This window comes from Suricata suricatta, chromosome 2, assembly GCF_006229205.1.
Source record: "Suricata suricatta isolate VVHF042 chromosome 2, meerkat_22Aug2017_6uvM2_HiC, whole genome shotgun sequence".
Taxonomy (NCBI): domain Eukaryota; kingdom Metazoa; phylum Chordata; class Mammalia; order Carnivora; family Herpestidae; genus Suricata; species Suricata suricatta.
This window is the reverse complement of record NC_043701.1, coordinates 148,263,073-148,281,599: the sequence shown is the minus strand read 5'-3', so window position 1 is coordinate 148,281,599 and position 18,527 is coordinate 148,263,073. Positions and strand designations below refer to the sequence as shown.

Here is an 18,527-nt window from a genome sequence, read left to right as displayed (position 1 = left end):
GCAAAACGAACGACCTGAAGAGCTTGGCTCTGGGGCATGTTCCCATCCGTAAAGCGCTTGCGTGTCACAAGGACTCTCTTTCAAAATCGACACGGCAACCTTTTGTGTTTATTTTTACGTGGCTGTGCTGCCCCAAAAGTCTCCTCTGCGGACCCGACGGAAAGTAACAGGAAAGCAGTAACTGTGTTCGCGGCTAACAGTCTATTCGTGAACACTCACAGCGGCTTCACTCCTCCTAGCCAAAACCCACAAACTACCCAAATGTCTTTCAGCACTTCTGCAGTCTCCCCAGCACAAGCTACAGAATTTTGAGTTCCTAACAATCTCCTCATACTTCTAAACCCAATCCAAGTCTCATCTGTCCCTCATTTTCCCAGCTAGAAGTCCATTCTCTCCCAGAGCACTTATGATTGTGACTCATGTAGATGTCTCCTCTCCCTCCCCACCAACTGGTAATACTGTAATAGGCATCTGGAGAGTAGGTGCCGTGCGCTGCACCTCTGTACTCCCCTACCCTGGCCTGCTGCCTTGTACCTGCTGGGTGCTCCATCAATTTTCAGGTAAGGCAAGTGTTTCTAACAGAGTCAATGTGACATTGCTAAGTACCATCCTTACTTCCTAAAAGTAAAGTCCATTCTTACTAATTCTGTACCCAAGTAAAGTACCCCAAACACAACAGGTATAATAACAAATAATATGAACTGAATGTCCTTACCTTTGGTTCAAGGATCAGTTCCACCCGTTCATTAGCATCATCTTCTTCAGAGTCGGAGTTTCCTGCTTTTATATCTAGTTGTTCAAATGCACTGTCTAACACTTGTAAACCATAGTTAACAGCCTCCTGAACTTTAGGAATCAGATCCACTTCTCTCTGTTCCCGAGTCTTCTCCTACAAAAAAAGTACTGTTCAGTATAGATCTCCAAAATACTGATACTGTCCTAATACAATACCTTAATAAAAAAAAAAAAAAAAGAAAGAAAGAAATCAATCACAAAAGTTAACAAGTCAAATTCTGCTGAATGCCTCGAGAGACTTTGGAGTAAGTTTTAAATCCCAAGCTTGCACTTTCTAGACATAGATCAAACTAGTTAAGATCCCAGAGCTCCCAGTTTACCATCTATAGCAACAAAAGCACTACTACACTATGACGGTTTGGCTAGGTAGCCTATATACACATCCCCTAACTGTGAATGGCATGTCACAAGTCCTCCAGTGGCACCTCATTCCCCTACCACTGTAGGAATAAAGGGCACAGACTTGCAGGTTCACCATGACTGGACCCCACTAACCTTGGTTAATGGGCCTTTGGACAATTTCAGAAGTTAAAACTTAGAAGAAACAAACTCCAGCCAGAAATGTCATCTTTCAATTGGTTAAAATACAAAAACAAAAAACTAATAATTATGATTATTTTATAAATGTGTTCCAAACCAACTGGTAGTATTTCTAACTTATCTTGTATACCATCCTGGAACAATGCCCCCACCAAAAGTATGTACCTATCACCAACCTGCTGAAAATACGCAACAGGCCACCGTTTCCTACAACAGCAGCTGTCAGTGACAGTCCCCTCACACACACAACTGTGTCATCAGTTGTGAGAAATATTGAAAAAAAAATTTAGTGTCATTTCCCCTCTTCACAAATACTCTTAGAAGTTGACACCTAATTATAGAAAGAATCAAACCATACAGTGCTGTTGTAAAGGACAAAAGGTAAAACTCTTATGAGTTTGTTATATTTTGACCTCAAGTATGGAAATCTTTCTAATGCAGCTTTTTTTGTCCTGGCTGCATCTGTTTTCCGCTGTAGTGTGCTTGGTTCTAGTTAGATAACTAATTCTGCACTAAGTGTGTGAAAACAGATTGTGAAATAATTACACAGTAGCTTCTTAAAAATAGTTCACTAAACACTCATCACGTCAACCTGAACCCTGACTTGGTTTAACCACAAACCACTGCATTTAAATGGTTAGCAAATCTTTTGGGTTAATCATTAAAAATAATGTAACTTTTTTTTTTTTTAAAGCTGGGGCTAGGCAGAACTATAGTTGGTTTCTAATATCCCATCCTGTCTAACAGCTGAAGAAGTAATAACTTTTACAAGTGATTTGTATTTTCTCTTAGAGCTAAGCCAAGGCTACTTTGATTATAAACTGACATTCCAGTGCTTTTCTAAGTGGGAAGAAAAGGGTACAACTTCTGCCAGAGAGCTACAAAGTCCAGAAGGTCTTTGCTTTGGCTCATGATGTGACAACACCCAGGAAGAATGTTTATGTATCTAGAACACGTAAAAAGATAGAAAACTGCTGCCCCTCTACTCCTTAGCCTGGCTTATGAGGCCCTCCAGCACCCACCACTCACTCCCTTTCCCTTCCCCCTGCCTGACCACCAGTATCTTCCGCTAACATTGTCTGTAAAATACCAGACACATCCCCCAGCTCTGAACCTTAGCTCGTGGCATTTTCTCTCTCATGAAATGGCCTTAAAATCTGGCCTTTCCTTCTTCACCGAGCTCACACTTTATCCTTATAGGTTTTCCCTGCTTATACCACTGAGCTCTTCTCATCTGAACTTCCAGAACAGTTAGCAGCTCCAACACGTTTCGTCCTACTGCCCCAGCCAACACCATAACCTCTTGAGGGTCAAGTCTGTTCAAGTCACCGGCTCCCTGCAATCTCACTGGAGTCAGTAAATGTTCACTGCACATTCCATGCTCGCTGTGCTACCACATCCTGCAGTGCGCAGGAGGCACTCAAGTGTACATGCACTAAACCACCGTTCACCTCAGTCACTTCCAACTGGCAGGAGCCAAGCTGTCATGAAACAATAGGGAAGCATGGTCTTCAAAGAACTCATAACTTACAGCTCAGTCTATGGTCTGTTTTTCTAGAACCCTCAAGGTAAGAATGGTTTTTACATTTGGGGCAAGGGGGCACGCAGGGAGAAGGAGGAGAAAGAGAAAAAAGAAGGGAAGGAGACAAGAGACGAATGTAGCCGGCCAAATGTAAAACATTTATCATCTGCCCTTTTACAGAAAATCTCCACTGACCTACACTCTGCTCTAAAGCCAGAATTCAAAAGCTTTACATACTTCTTAAAACACTGCATTTCAGAAATAAACCAGAGTTCAGTTCCTGGGCTGTCAGGAGCAGCCTTTCCCATTCCCCCCAGTAACCATCCGTCTGCCCACAGTCTCCTACCAGCCACATTACAGATTTCCACCACTTTTCTTCCCAAGTCAAGAACTCATAGAGAGTAATTTAATGCAAGTACCTGTTCTGCTTTTTCTGTCTCAGCCTTGAGGACCGGCTCCTCCACTTCTTCATCATATACACGCTAAATAAGAAAGCAAAATCATTTTTAAATTTTTTTAATGTTTTTATTTATTATTGAGATAGAAACAAAGCATGAGTGGGGGAGGGGCAGAGAGAGAGGGAGACACAGAATCTGAAGCAGGCTCCAAGCTCTGAGCTGTCAGCAAAGAGCCCGATGTGGGACTCAAACCCACGAACCATGAGATCATGACCTGAGGCAAAGTTAGCTGCTTAATTGACTGAGCTACCCAGGTGCGCCCCATAAATTCATTTTTAAATGGTCAAAATATCATTTGGAATAAATCGTAATGTAAGAATTCAACACACAATAAAGACAGTCATGTAAGAAATGATTACTCAACAAATGACTGAGGCCATTGGCCAAGGACAGAAAAAAAAAGAACAGTAGTTAATCCACCAAAAATTAAATTTAGGAAGATACAAATGACTAGGAAACATGAAAAAAAGTTCAATCTCATGTTGACCAAAGAATCACAAAAACAATGAAGATACCAGTTTCCATACCTTTTGGCTTAACCTAACACTTAACACTGACAGGGCAATGACACACATGCTTAAATGGGAGGCTACTGAAAATCTCAACTGGTAGAACTTATCTCTAGGTAACAAGAACTTTAACGCTCTGAGCAATGGAAATGGTAAAAATGATTTTCATCCTGTTGCTTCAAATGATAGATAAAGTATTATTATCCCCTTATTATAAAAATAGTACAAAGTCCCTTATGACCCCCCTTATCATCCCATTGTTATATGAAAAGTAGGTAAGCCAAGCCCACCAACGATTTGCCAGAAGGTCAAGCATTCCACCAGTACAGGATTAGCAGGCAGGCATCTCTTTTCCAAAACCAGGCTATGGCAGGGCACCCGGCTGGCTCAAAACAGAGCTATGGCTCCAGTAGCTCACTGTGATTTCCTTTACTTTTTAACTATTTAACTGTTAAAAAAAAAAAAAAAACCCCAAAAAAAACGTGGGGATGTGCTCTAAGACTTATTAGAAATCTGCAGTATTTGGGGTGCCTGGGTGGCTCAGTCGGTTACATGTCTGACTTCAGCTCAGGTCATGATCTCATGGTTCATGAGTTCAAGCCCCGCATCAGGCTTTGTGCTGAGCCTGAAGCCTGCTTCAGATTCTGTGTTTCCCCCTGTCTCTGCTCCTCTCCCACTCATGCTCTGTTTCTGTCTTTCAAAAATGAATAAAGGTTAAAAAAAAAGAAAAGAAAGAAAGAAACCTGCTGCATTTAAGATTGCGATACTGGCATATAGCAGATAGGCATAATAAAATACAGAGGCAAGAAACTGATCTGCAATTATATGTAAGCCTAATTTTATATTTAAAAAAACATAAACATGGATACACATACATTCACACATGTAAGCAAGAAGAACTGTAAAATAAAGCCTACCAATTATGAGGGGAAAAAACAAGGTAACCTCCTATCTCATACTACACACAGAAGTGCTCAGATACATCTATGCAGATCTACACTCTCCACATAGGAATAAAAACACAGAGATACAAATAAATAAGCTTTTTTAAATGTTTATTTTTGAGAGAGACACACACACACATATAACATGAGCAGGGACGGACAGAGAAAAAGAGAGGGGGACAGAATCTGAAGCAATCTCCAGGATCTGAGCTGTCAGCACAGAGCCCAACATGGTGCTCGAACCCACAAACCACAAGATCTCCACCTGAGCTGACGTTGGATGCTTAACCGACTGAGGCACCCAGGCACCCCAATAAATAAGCTTTAAAAAAAATGTTTTTAAAGAAAATCCTACAGGCCAATGTCTGCACAGGAAATGGACTTAGAATTTATATGTCAGAATGTTAGAAGGCACCTCTGCACCACCTGAAATTTCAGATGCTGCTTTTTTCCACATACTTTAAAAAAAGAACTATTCTATAAAGATCAGAAATTTGGAGGGGGTAATTTTCAAAGACAGGGACAAAAAAGGAAATAGATCTTAAAGCTGAGACTTTTAGACACGGCACCTACCAAGGTCACTTCGGGTTTTAAAAAGCGAGACCATTTAACCTAAAAGGTTGAGCACACTGTCTGAATAGCTCCAAAGTCCTACTTTTTTCTCCTGCTTGTCATTAAAAACTACCTCATGACACCAGTGGCCTGTGGCTGGAGACCAAATATGACCTGTAAGGAGCCAAACAGCAAATACACGAGACTCGTGGGATCTTCCAAGAGTAACTAGGACTATGGATCTCAGGCACTCAGCACACAGCAGACAATCAGTGCTAACTTTCTTCACTCTGACCAGGCTAACCTCACAGCGTCATGTGTTGGTTTTTTTTTTTTTTATCATTTTTAATTCAGGTAACCATTCTCAGAGGTGTTAAACATCTTGAATATTTTCCCTCAAAGGATTTTTTTCTTCATTTGGGGAGATGGGGAAGAGATGAGGTGGTGAACCGGAGGAAAGGGACTAGAGGCTGAGGATTTCCTAACAAATTATACACAGCCCTGGCCCTTTTCATTCATGTGTTCTTCCCTTCATTCATTCAAATATTCACTAGGTTCCTACACAGTGTGCTGGCTCTATGGGGTGCCTGGGTGGCACAGTGGGTTAAGTGTCTGACTTTGGCTCAGGTCATGATCTTGCAGTTCGTGGGTTCAAGCCCCACGTCAGACTCTGTGCTAACAGCTGAGAGTCTGGAACCTGCTTCGGATTCCGTGTCTCTCTTTCTCTCTGCCCCTGTCCTGTTCGTGCTGTCTCTCTCAAAAAAATAAACATTAAAAAGAAAAAATTAAAATAAAAAAAAAGCATACTGGTCCCAAGGAATACAACATTTACAAAAAATGTGGGGCCTGATTCAGTAGGGTAACACATCAGATCACATCAATAAATGTAAAATTATACATTTGACACATCAGATCACATCAATAAATGTAAAATTAAACATTTTTTTAATATTTTTTATTTATTTTTTATACAGAGAGAGACGAGCATGAGAGGGGAAGGAGCAGAGAGGAGACACGGAACCAGAAGCAGGCTCCAGGCTCTGAGCTAGCTGTCAGCACAGAGCCCGACGCGGGGCTCGAACCCACGAACATGAGATCTGACCTGAGCCAAAGCCGGACGCTTAACTGACTGAGCCACCCAGGTGCCCCAATAAATGTAAAATTATAAACATGAGAAATGCTATACTGAAGAAGTCACATTTGGAGTACCTGGGTCATGAATTTGATCCCCATGGTGGATGTAGAGATAACTAAAAATATAAACCTTAAAAAAAAAACCATTTCTAGGTCACTTAATGTTTTAGGACAAAATTCCTAAATTAACAGCTTAATGAATCCCTCTGATAACACACTGAGCACTGGCCACTGCTAATTAGTATTTCTCCTCCTTCCTAATTCCCTCCTGAGCCTTTACTAAAGGTACTCATTTCTCTTGCCCTAGAAAGTCCTGATTGCTCTTTAGTTTCACTAACTCTGTAATGCATTTTTCAACCTGGTACCTGCTTTTGAGGTTAATTACTAAAACCCATAAACCTACCTTTGAATCCCTTTCCAATAAACTACCATGAAACCAAATGGTACCATCATTCAAGCCAGAATTGTAATACAAGAGTACCAATGCCAGGGTTTGAAGAAAACACATAAAAAGCCAAATCAATGCCAAATGTATTAACAGCATGTAGATTTTTTTCAGCATTTGATTAAGCATTAGCCGTACTCTTAACATCATGTTCTGTCACCAATGAGAAGAACACATAACACATAGCATTACGCGGTGGTCTGAGAAGCAATTAAACTTGGCATTGGCAACAGGCACAGTGAAAGGGGAATTCTGGCTGCAGAATGGAAGGGCAAGAAGCATAAGGACTAAGGATGTGGAAAGATGAGTGGAAAACAGAGAATACAAAAAGTGAACAGAAATAAAGAACTACTACCAAAAAAAAAAAATTAAAGAGAACAAAAACCCACAAGAAAACTCACTACTTCAAGGAAAACCCAAAAATCTAAAACAACTTGGCCAGGGAGCACCTGGGTGGCTCAGTAGATTAAAGTATCTGACTCTTCATTTCAGCTCAGGTCATGATCATGAGATTGACCCCCACGTCGGGCTCTGTGCTAACAGAGTGGAGCCTGCTTGGGATTCTTTCTCTCCCCCTCTCTCTCTCTCTGACCCTCCCTCTCTCTCTGCATACTAGCTCTCAAAATAAATAAAGAAACTTAAAAAAAAAAAAAAAACTTGGCCAGAAAAGAACAGCTGAATAAAAAATGAGTAACACATGAAGGCTGTGATTCAGAAAAAAGTTTGATGCCCATCTACCCCTCTCAAAATTCAAACAGGTGCCGATCCAGTACCGGGTGGTACAGGCACATTGCTTACAAAAGGACCCTTCCCAATTCTACTCCATGCCCAATCGAGATCTCTAACACTGACTGAAGAGAAGAGCTGAGCACCTGATCCTGCAAGAAAGGCACAAAATGAGAGCAAGAAGTTCCAGAAAGGACACCAAATTTGGCTTGATGAAAAGGTGATTGGCTGCATACATCTGTAAAGTGCCTCCGCCAGTGAGAAAGATGCTTGAGACCAAGCACGGCCACTCTACATTGATGACCAAAAAGTGACTACAGATTTTACTAAAATACTGGCTGTATTTTAAACTTACTGGCAAAGAGATCTCTAACACCTTTATTAAGATCCTTATTTTACAGTTTCCCAAAACGGCTGGCCAAGGCAATTCAACCTGAACTACTAAAAAAAAAAAAAAAAAAAGCACAGCCATGTTGCATAAGATACCTGCATGATGGTATCTGGTCTTCTCTTAACAATCCTGAGTAAGGACTTTACAAATTAGCAATTCTCAAAATCCTTTCTACTACTTTGCACCTAACAATCTCAGGAAATAGCGTACGTACTTTAATAATCCTCTTTCCACAGATGATTTATGGCTGACACTCAGAAAGGTAACCTCCCTCTGAGAAATACAGGTCAGCTTAACTAAGCTTCTTCTCCATCCTCATCTTAACCATCCCCGCTTCATTCACTCCCTGGGCTCTAGCCACACTTGCTTCCTTCCTATTCTGGAATTACACTATTACGGAGGATTGTGAGCTTCTCTAAAGAGAGGCTCTATCGGGCCCTGGCTGGCTCAGCTGATTAGGCATCTGACTCTTGATTTCAGCTCAGGTCATGATCTCAGAGTTCATGGAGCCTGCTTGGATTCTTCTCTTTCTCTGCTCCTCCCATTTCTCACACTCATGTTCTCTCTCAAAAATAAATAATAAAAATGTAAATAAATAAATAATAAAGAGAGGCTCTAACTAATTTATGTATGTATTTCTAGGATACAGCACTTAGAAAGTCAATAAATATACAGAGAAAATCACACATGGCTTAAAGCCCAGTAATCTTTTTTATTTTTTTTTGCATTTATTTATTTTTGAGAGACAGAGTGTGAATGGGGAGGGACAGAGAGAGAAGGAGACATAGAATCTGAAACAGGTTCCAGGCTCTGAGATAGTGGTCAGCACAGAGCCCAACGTGGGGCTCGAACCCACGAACCGTCATGACCTGAGCTGAAGTTGGACGCTTCACCCACTGAGTCACCCAGGCACCCTGAGCCCAGTAATCTTTTTACAGATGATTCTGTACCACAGGTTCAGCGATCATGACAAAATGTTAATAGAGAATATTCCAGGGGCACCTGGGTGGCTCAGTAAGTTAAGCATCCAACTTCGGCTCAGGTCATCATCTCATGATTCTTCAAGAGTTCAAGCCCTGCGTTCGACTCTGTGCCAACACGCCAGAGCCTGGAACCTACTTTGGATTTTGTGTGTGTGTCTCTCTCTCTCACTCTCTCTCTCTCTCTCAAAAATAAACATTAAAAAAAATTCCAAAACAAAAAAAGAAGAATATTTCAAGTAGGCACACACATGCCTTTAATACAATTTATCAAAACATAATGGACACAATCAATAGTGCAGCCACCTGCTGGTCCAGAGAGGATCAGACCAGGTGCACATGCCTTTCCGGGACATGCCCACAATAAGGCTTGTTGGAATGCCACCCAAGTCAGCACAACTGCTGGCTATTCCCAAAACTAAAAAGGAATGGAAAACTAGAATGTAAGAAAATATTATTGTTAGATTTTTTAAAGGCTTGAGAAAACAAACTGTACTAATTTAAAAAGGCAATAATCCTAGAGAAAGAAGCTTCAGTTTCCAAGAATCCCTATGTTTATGAAAATTGAGGAGAGTACCTAGTAATACATCATTTAATACCCCCAAGGGACTCTTGCTCCTCTAGAAAGCACTGTTTATAAGTCTGACATAACTAAGTAACTCACGTTTTCAATGAACTGGGTATTAGACAGCATAAGGAAGTCATTGAAGACATTATGTAGGCGACAATCTGTGGCTTTAGTTTCCCGGATTAGTCCGTCCACTTGTTTCTTGATTTCATGGGTCCTAGAGATAGTCTGCTGTGAGAATTCCTGTAGAAACTGTAGTAGCTATTTAAAAAAATAAAGGTACAGTAATATCAGTATCATAGAAGTCGATTGTGTGTCAAAACACAAAAGAGCCCATTTCATTTAACTTTGTGTATGTGTGTTGGTACTAAGAGAAGCTGCTTTTGACAGTACCCAAAACCAAGCAGCACTGAAAAACATTAAGAAAGTTCATCAAAACAGTGGCAAGGAGTCCATGGACACTTGCTTTCTCGTTTCTGGAGGCCTTTTAAAGTCTTGTTTGGTTATCATCCTATAGGAATCCCAGATCAAGGACAAAATAACAAATTACCATTCTTATCCAAAAAATCGTGATCATATGGGAGTTTGGAATCACAGTTTGGGGCGTCTTGGGCTCCCGGCCCTTAAAATCCCACTCCAGAATATCCATATACAGGCTTGTCTACCTCCGGGTCCCAACGTGAAATGGCCTCACTAGTGCTCTAGCAATGCCGCGGCGGAGTTAATCGGTCTCCATCAGGATGGAGATGGGTGCATCGCTAGAAAACCCAAACAAGGAAGAGAACCCTGGGCCTCGGCTGCAGTCGGAGTGAGGGAACGTAGCCGGCTAAGGACTCGCCCGCCACCACCCAGGTGCCTGGAGGCTGCCACGGTGGCGTTTTGGGGACAGGATGCGTTACTAACGCAAGAACAGGGGCAGCAGGATAGACCAAGTGGAGAAGGAATCCGCGCTCCGGTCCTCCCGCTCACAAGCCGCGTCAGGCGGCCCGCCCTCCGCTCCCGTCCCGGGGCCCGCCTCTCACGCCCGCATCGGCCGCCAGCGACCAGCTCTGGCTGCTTCTGCGGATCTCCTCCACCGACCAGGGCCGCTCCCACACAGGCTCGGACGCAGGCGCCCGCTCCTGGTCGGGGGTCGTCCGGTTCATCTGCAGCAAGAAGAATGAGAAAAGGCACTGAGTTTGGGGGAGGCACCGACCCTGACCGGACCCGACCACGGCCAGACCCTGGCCCGCCGCCCTCACCTTCCCAGTCGTACAGCTCTGTGGCCTACGGGGCAGCCACCACCGCACCCGCCGAGGTCCGCAGGTCTGCGAAAGCCCAACCCCAGCCCCGAGCCCAGCGGCCCAGGCACGTGACCGACTCTCACGTGACTGGCCCCGCACGTGACCGGATGTGTGGTGGCGCCGGAAGAAAGAAGGGGCCGCCCACTCGGCTTGAGTTAGGAGGTTTACGCTGGGCTAGGGTGGAAGCAGAGAGGCAAGGGAGGATGCTGACGCCAGAGGGTGCAGAAGGGACGCGCTTGGCCGGGTTGCACTTGACCTGGCTTGGCCGGGTTGCACTTGACCTGGCGAGCGTAGGCGGCCGCTGAGGAGAACGCTGCCAGCCCGCCTTGTCTCAGGAGGGGAGCCCGAGAAAAACTTGTGGAGCAACCCGCCGGGGGGCAAGAGCTCGCCCCGGCTGCGTCTTTTCCTTGTTGTATCTCCGCTACCCTTCGTGGGATTGGCGCACAGGCGCTCAGTAAGTGGAGAGTAACTGGCCAGACTGGTCATCAGTTTGCCTGCTCAACTGCTCGGTTTCAACTCACTACGTAGGGTCTGCTTAAAATCCCTTACTCCCTGCACATTACTACCCTCAGATTCAATCCCAGACTTCTCGTAAAACAAACATATACGTTTTATAATCTGATCCCGGCTGCAACTGTATCTTCAAACCTCCCAGCTCCCCACTAGCGCTCAGTGATCCTGCTAGTCTATTTCACGCATCCTTTAAATTGCTTCTGCGGAGTCCCGCTTGTGCCCGACCAACTAAATAACATATAAAGATTCCAGTTTCTTTTCATTCCTTTGTACCCAAGGGCAAGTTATTTAACCTCCGTTAGCTTTCTTCCTCATAAAAGGAAGGGACATCATATCTTGCAGGAACATGGTATAAAATGTGATGCTATTCTTAAAACAGCTATCACGATGCCTGCCTTATGGCGAGCATTAAACAGATCTCACCGCTTTCTTTTGTTTTTGACTCTTAACTCCTCAGTGAAAACTTCCCTGATTATCCCAAGTATAATGTAAATGCCCCTGTCAGTTATTTTCTATATGTTTGTACAAATATCATAAAGTATTATATTGTGTTATAGTTTATTTGGATCTCTGTCTCTAATCTGTCTTTAATAATAATAGCTAACATTTATTTGTATCTGTCTCCCTTTAATAATAAATAGCTCAGTATTTATCACTTTATACATATTAATTCATTTAATTCTCTCAATGACCAAGTGAAATAGTACTATTATCTTTTTAAAGCTTTTTTTTAATGTTTATTTATTTTTGAGAGAGAGCGAGCTCGCGGGCACGCAACAGCAGGGGGATGGGCAGAGAGAGAGGGAGAACCAGAATCTGAAGCAGGCTCCAGGCTCTGAGCTGTCAGCACAGAGCCCTCCACAGACTCGAACTCACAAGCTCTGAGATCATGACCTGAGCCAAAGTTGGTCACTCAACCGACTGAGCCACCCAGGCGCCCCTATCTCTTTTTTTAATGTTTATTCATTTCTGTGAGAGAGGGAGGGAGGGAAAGAGAGAGAGAGAGAGAGAGAGAGAGAGAGAGAGAGAGAGAATGAGTAGGGGAGGGACAGAGGGAAACCGAGGATCTGGAGCAGACTCTGCACTGTCAGCACAGAGCCTGATGCACTGCTGCGACTCAGGAGCCGCAAGATCATGACCTGAGTGGAAGTCAGGGACTTAACCAACTGAGCCACCCAGGGCCCCCAAGTACTATTATCTTTTATGTTATAGAATATGTTGAAGAAATTGAGGCATAGGGAGATAAGTAACTAATTCAGAGTTAGCTAGTAAAGAAGCAAGCTGGGAACCTACATAGTTAGCCATCCTTACCTTGCAGCTTGTCTTAGTTCTCTTAAGGGAACTTTGTTTTTAATGTGTATTTATTTTGGAGAGAGAGAGTGAATGAACATGAGCGAGGGCGGGGCAAAGAGAGGACAGAGGATCTGAATCAGGCTCTGTGCTGACAGCAGAGAACCCAACACGGAACTGGAACCCACGAACCGTGAAAGTATGGGAGTCAGAAGTTTAATCAACTGAGCCACCCAGGCACCCCAAGGGAACTTTAGTTTTAAGTGACCACCTACCAACCTTCTAGTCTCATATTCATAAAAAAGCAAAACAAAAACCTTTGCATTTGGTTGGTAAAATTTAGGTGAGCGGATTACTGCATTTGCATCTCTAACATCCTCATGGCAACTTCAGGAGCCCTATAACTACCCTAGCCTCAATGTGCCTTAATAACCTCAATCAATATCCCAATTCTCAAATCTCCTCACTTAACCCACACCTTGAACCTTATCACCTGATTTTCTTCTAAATCTGGACTGCAGTAGAGCAGCTCTTTAAATTTTCAAGTCTTTCCCTAGTCTGTTCTCAACTAACTCAAACCCGTCCCTTCCCTCAGTTCTCTTTTCCAAAACTCTGAACCCTCAGCACTGAGAAGCAGTCCTTTCACTTATCTTTGATCTTTATACTTATCCTTGATAGCTCCCTTCCGTAACTTCATCACCTTTTTCAAATTATCTACCCCACTTATCTCTGCAAGAAAGAGTAGGATTCTTGCCTCATACTTAAAATGTTTCAATGTATACACATCTGTATCTCATGCAGTTATTTGAACAAAACAGACAAAATAGAATATGGAGAAAAAAACCTACAGAACTCACAGTTAAGTTTGAAAAGCTAAGCAAGCAGGTCTTAGGAAGGGCATAAACCAGAGGAAGTCAGGAGTCCCCTTTGAGCCACTGCCATCAGAATGACTCAGTTCTCATCATTTCCCTTCTTGTGTTTCTCTTCTGAACTTCCAAATTCCTGAGATAAGTAAAATCTGATTGGCTCCCCCATTCCTTCCACCTCTAAGAGGGACTGAAATTTGTAACTGTTAACCAAAGGCAAGAAGAAGAGATGCTAGGAAAACAACAGCAAAAGGCTACATGCTCCCTTTCTTTCAGTCTCTGGAAAAGCTGCTTCCACTCTTGCCCAAAACTAATGGCCACTGTGTTCTTGATGGAAGCTTTCCAGCCTCCCCGGGGATGATGCTTTCTTCAACTCTACTTCCTGTGTGTTCAATACTGCTCTCTTTACTGGTACTTCTTCCACAGACCCTTTCCAATGTTTTTAAGTCATGCTTTTTATTAAATCTGTTTATATTAGAGAGCTCTTGCATAACCATGCCTGAGAATTCAGATAAATCTACCCACTGTACAGTATATTAAAACTTGTTTCTGGGCACCTGGCTGACTCAGTCCATAAAGCATGCAACTCTTGATCTAAGGGTCATGAGTGAAAGCCCCTCACTGGGTGTGGAGCCTACATAAAAACAGAAAACATTTTTCAGGTGCAATTTGATAAGGTTACAATATTTTAAGCAGTTGTACTAAGTTGGGATTTTTTATGATTCACAAGATTTTACTTTTCACTTAGTGGAAACAATGGCATATTCTTTCTTTTTCAGTTAATGACTATAATGTGGATATTGACCAAAGTCAGGGACAAGTAAAACAATTTTGTTCAAAACATAAACATCTCAGCATTACACAACCCAGGATATCTTATTTCCAAATAGTTTAACAGATGTTTCATTGTTCATTCATATTAGAGGATTTAATGAGAAAAGCCACTGGCACATCCAGCATTTTAAAAGCTGTAAAACTTCTCACTGTCAAAACGTGGTTTCACAAAGTCACTGCTGAAGCTGCAGGTACTAATAGGAAAAGTAATAACAATAATAATTTTAAAAGCCTCAATGGGGGCACCTGGGTGGCTCAGTCAGTTAATTCGACTTCGGCTCAGGTCATGATCTCACGGTTGGTGGGTTTGAGCCCCACATCGGGCTTTGTGCGGACAGCTAGCTCAGAGCCTGGAGCCTGCTCCAGATTCTGTATCTCCTTCTCTCTCTGACCCTTCCCTGCTCATACTGTCTCTCTCTCTCTGTCTCTCAAAAATAAATAAAAAACATAAAAAAAATTTTTTAAAGCCTCAATGTATCCAAGGTCTCTATCATTTATATAACTCATACAAGAAGTCTTAAATATCACACATTTTCTGTTAAAATATGAGGCAGGTTATTTATAACAAGACCAATGCTGTAGCTTCAGTATTAATATATGTAAATGAGGGTCACCTGGGTGGCGCAGTGGGTTGCACATCCAATTCTTGATCTCAGCTCAGGTCTTGATGTCAGGGCCATGAGTTGAAGCCTCAAATCAGGCTGCTTGCTGGGTGTGAAGCCTACTTAAAACAACAACAAAGTAAATATTAAAAAAAAGAGAGAGTGGGGCGCCTGGGTGGCTCAGTGGGTTAAGCATCCGACTTCGGCTCAGGTCAGATCTCACATTCGTGGGTTCGAGCCTCGCATCAGGCTTGGTGCTGACCGCTAGCTCAGAGCCTGGAGCCTGCTTCCAGTTCTGTGTCTCCTTCTCTCTCTGACCTTCCCCTGCTCATGCTCTCTCTCTCTCTGTATCAAAAAAAAAAAAAAAACCACATTAAAGAATATTAAAAAAAAGAGAGAGAGAGAGAAAGAGATTTAAATGAATTTGGACCCATGTCTAAAGGTGCTCAAATCCAGCTGATTTTCTAAGTAATTGAGTGGTATAAATGATGTGACCATAGCATTAGAGAGCAGGATTGTAACCAACCCCCCAGTCCCTTTGCATGTACTGCTAGCTCTCTGTGGTTCTGATTATTCTAGAGGGCTTGTGAGTTTTGTTTTATAAGAACCCACAAACCTAAGAATCTAATAATATAGTTCTCACCAAATTTAATAATACTAAGTTATGTGCTCTTTTTAAAGAAATGGTAGTTATGATTATTTTTAAAATATTCATTTACTATTTTATGAATTATAGATCCGATAGTTTGGCCAAATTGAAACTCTCAATATTACTACCACTGTTATCATTTTGCACTAGTATATGAAGCATGAGCAGCAAATGTGTGCAACTATGTCCCAACAGTGTCAAGCTCTACTACTACCAAGTTAGATTTCTTAACTACAAGATAGATTTTGCCAGTCGCCATTCTCTCACCAAATTCTTTTTAATAAGACACAAAATTATTTATGACATTGTTACCCATTTCCAGTAAAACCCCAAGTTTAGCTCAACAAACTACCACCTGCAAGGTGGATTTACAACTCTTAAATAGTCTTTATCTGAAGTAATTTTGAAATACTGATGATCACAGAAATCTTCCATGTTTTTTACTTATTTTTGAGAGACAGAGAGGGACAGTATGAACCAGGGAAGGGTCAGAGAGAGGGAAGGTACAGAATCTGAAGCAGTCTCCAGGCTCTTGAGCTGGCTGTGTGCACAGAGCCCGATGCGGGGCTCGAACCCACAAACCGTGAGATCGTGACCTGAGCGGAAATTGGACACTCAACCGACTAAGCCACCGAGGCACCCCAGAAATCTTCCATTTTATAATAACTTCTAGCTTAGTTTAAGGTACACATAATAATGTAAGCCACTAGCTGCTTGGCTTTTCAGTAAAAGTAGCATTCAAGTCAAAGGTAGTAAACAATTTGTCATATTTTCTCTTTTCATTGTGATTAGATTATTCTTACAACTTTAAGACTCTGCAGGCCGAGAAAGCTGGCAAATATATTAAAGGTGCTTCAATATTTACAAATCAATGAGTGTGATACATCACATTAATAAAAGAAAGGATAAAAAAACATGTTTATTTCTTTTTTTTTAATTTACTTTTACGTTAAGAAAGAGAGAGAGAGAGAGCAGGGAGTAGGCAGAGAAAGAGAAAGAGAGAAAGAATCCCAAGCAAGATCTGCAATGTCAGTGCACAGCCCAGTGTGGGGCTCAACCGAATGAACCATGAGATCATGACCTGAGCCAAAATCAAGAGTTGGACATTTAACCAACTGAGCCACCCAGGATCCCCTATGATTATTTCAAAAGACACAGAAAAACCATTAACAAAGTCTAACATCCATTCATGATAAAACCCCCCAACAAAGTAGATCTAGAGGGAACATACCTCAATATAATAAAAGTCTTATATGAAAGAAAAATCCACACCATTATTATATTACACATGGTCTTTTCACTGCCCTAAAAATCCTCTGTGCTCCACCTTTTCATCCCTCCCTTCTTCTAAACCCCCAGCAACCACTGATCTTTTTTCTTTTTTTTTTAATTTTTTTTTGTGTTCTTTATTTATTTTTGAGAAACAGAGAGACAGTGGGAATAGGGGAGGGTCAGAGATAGGGAGACAAAGAATGTGAAGCAGGCCTAGGCTCTGAGCTAGCTGTCAGCACAGAGCCCGACGCGGGGTTCGAACCCACGAACCACAAGATCATGACCTGAACTGACGCCGGACGCTTAACTAACTGAGCCACCCAGGCACCCCATCTTTTTTCTTTTTTAAATCCAGCAGTTAGCCAGCACAGTTATATTAGTTTCAGATGTACAATATAGTGATTCAACAAGTCTATACGTTACTCAGTGCTCATCAAGAGAGGTGTGCTCTTATTTTTAAAGTTTATTTATTTTTGTTTATTTTTCCCTAGTAATCTCTACACCCAATGTGGGGCTCAAACTCACCACCCCGAGATCAGAAGTTGCATGCTCTTCCAGCTGAGCCAGCCAGGCACCCAAGGGTAAGTGTGCACTTAATCCCCTTCACCTGTTTAACCCATCTTCCACTCACCTGCCCTCTGGTAACCACCTGTTTGTTCTCTGTTGTTAATAATGTGTTTTTTGGTCTGTCTCTTTTTATTTCTTTGTTTCTTAAATTTCACACACGAGTAAAATCATAAGGTATTTGTTTTTCTCTGATTGACTTATTTCACTTAGCATATACTCTCTAGATCTATCCTTCTTGTTGCAAATGGCAAGATTTCATTCTTTTTTATGGCCGAGTAACATTCCATTATATATATATATATATATATATATACACCACATCTTTTTTATCCATTAATCTATCGGTGGACACGTGTTGCTTCCATATCTTAAACAATAAACATAGGGGTGCACATATCTCTTTGAGTTAGTGTTTCCAAATTCCTTGGATAAATAGCCAGAAGTGCAATTAGCGGATCATTTGATAATTCTATTATTGATTTTTTGAGGAACCTCCATACTCTTTTTTTTTTAAGTAGGCTTTAAAAAATGCCCAGTGTAGAGCCCAATTTGGGGCTTGAACTCATGACCCTGAGATCAAGACCTGAGCTGAAATCAAGACTGGGGTGCTTAACCAACTGAGCCACCCAGGTGCCCTCATAGTCTTTTCTATAGTAGTTATACCACTTTGTGTTATACCAACAGTGCAGACAGCTTCTTTCTTCTCTACTTCCTCACCAACTCTTGTAGTTTCTTATGTTTTTGATTTTAACCATTTTGACAATTGTTAGTGGGAAATGCAAATCAAAACCACTATGAGATATCATTTCATACCAACTTAAAAAAAGACAAGAAATAACAAGTGTTGGTGAGGATGTGGAGAAATGGGAATGCTTGTGCGTTGTTGGTGGAAATGTAAATTGGCGCAGTCACTGTGGAAAATAGTATGGAGTTGCCTAAAACATTAAAAATAGAACTACCATATCCAGCAATTCCATATCTGAGTACTTATCTGAAGAAAACGAGAACACTAATTCATAGCTATATGCACCCTCATGTTCATTGTGCAACCAGCTAGACCCCAACACCTGACCTTTACTGCCCATCT

General features: G+C 41.9%; 1 protein-coding gene across 10 annotated transcripts in view; it reads right to left on the bottom strand.

Moving 5' to 3' along the window:
* LOC115285638 (WASH complex subunit 2-like) overlaps nt 1-10,928 on the bottom strand; it is a 57,662-nt gene extending 46,734 nt beyond the window's left edge. For 6 of the 10 annotated variants that reach the window (XM_029932131.1, XM_029932134.1, XM_029932140.1 and 3 more), the window contains exons 1-5: nt 10,806-10,928; nt 10,587-10,709; nt 9,661-9,825; nt 3,277-3,339; nt 716-889 (exon numbers count right to left, since the gene is read on the bottom strand). In XM_029932131.1, the coding sequence (XP_029787991.1) occupies nt 716-889; nt 3,277-3,339; nt 9,661-9,825; nt 10,587-10,709 (525 nt within the window). In that variant the 5' untranslated portion in view covers nt 10,806-10,928. Of the gene's footprint in view, nt 1-715; nt 890-3,276; nt 3,340-9,660; nt 9,826-10,114; nt 10,430-10,467; nt 10,555-10,586; nt 10,710-10,805 lie in introns of those variants that run through there. The other 4 variants (XM_029932132.1, XM_029932138.1, XM_029932139.1 and 1 more) reach the window with 4 other exon arrangements.
* Nucleotides 10,929-18,527: the final 7,599 nt, after the last annotated feature.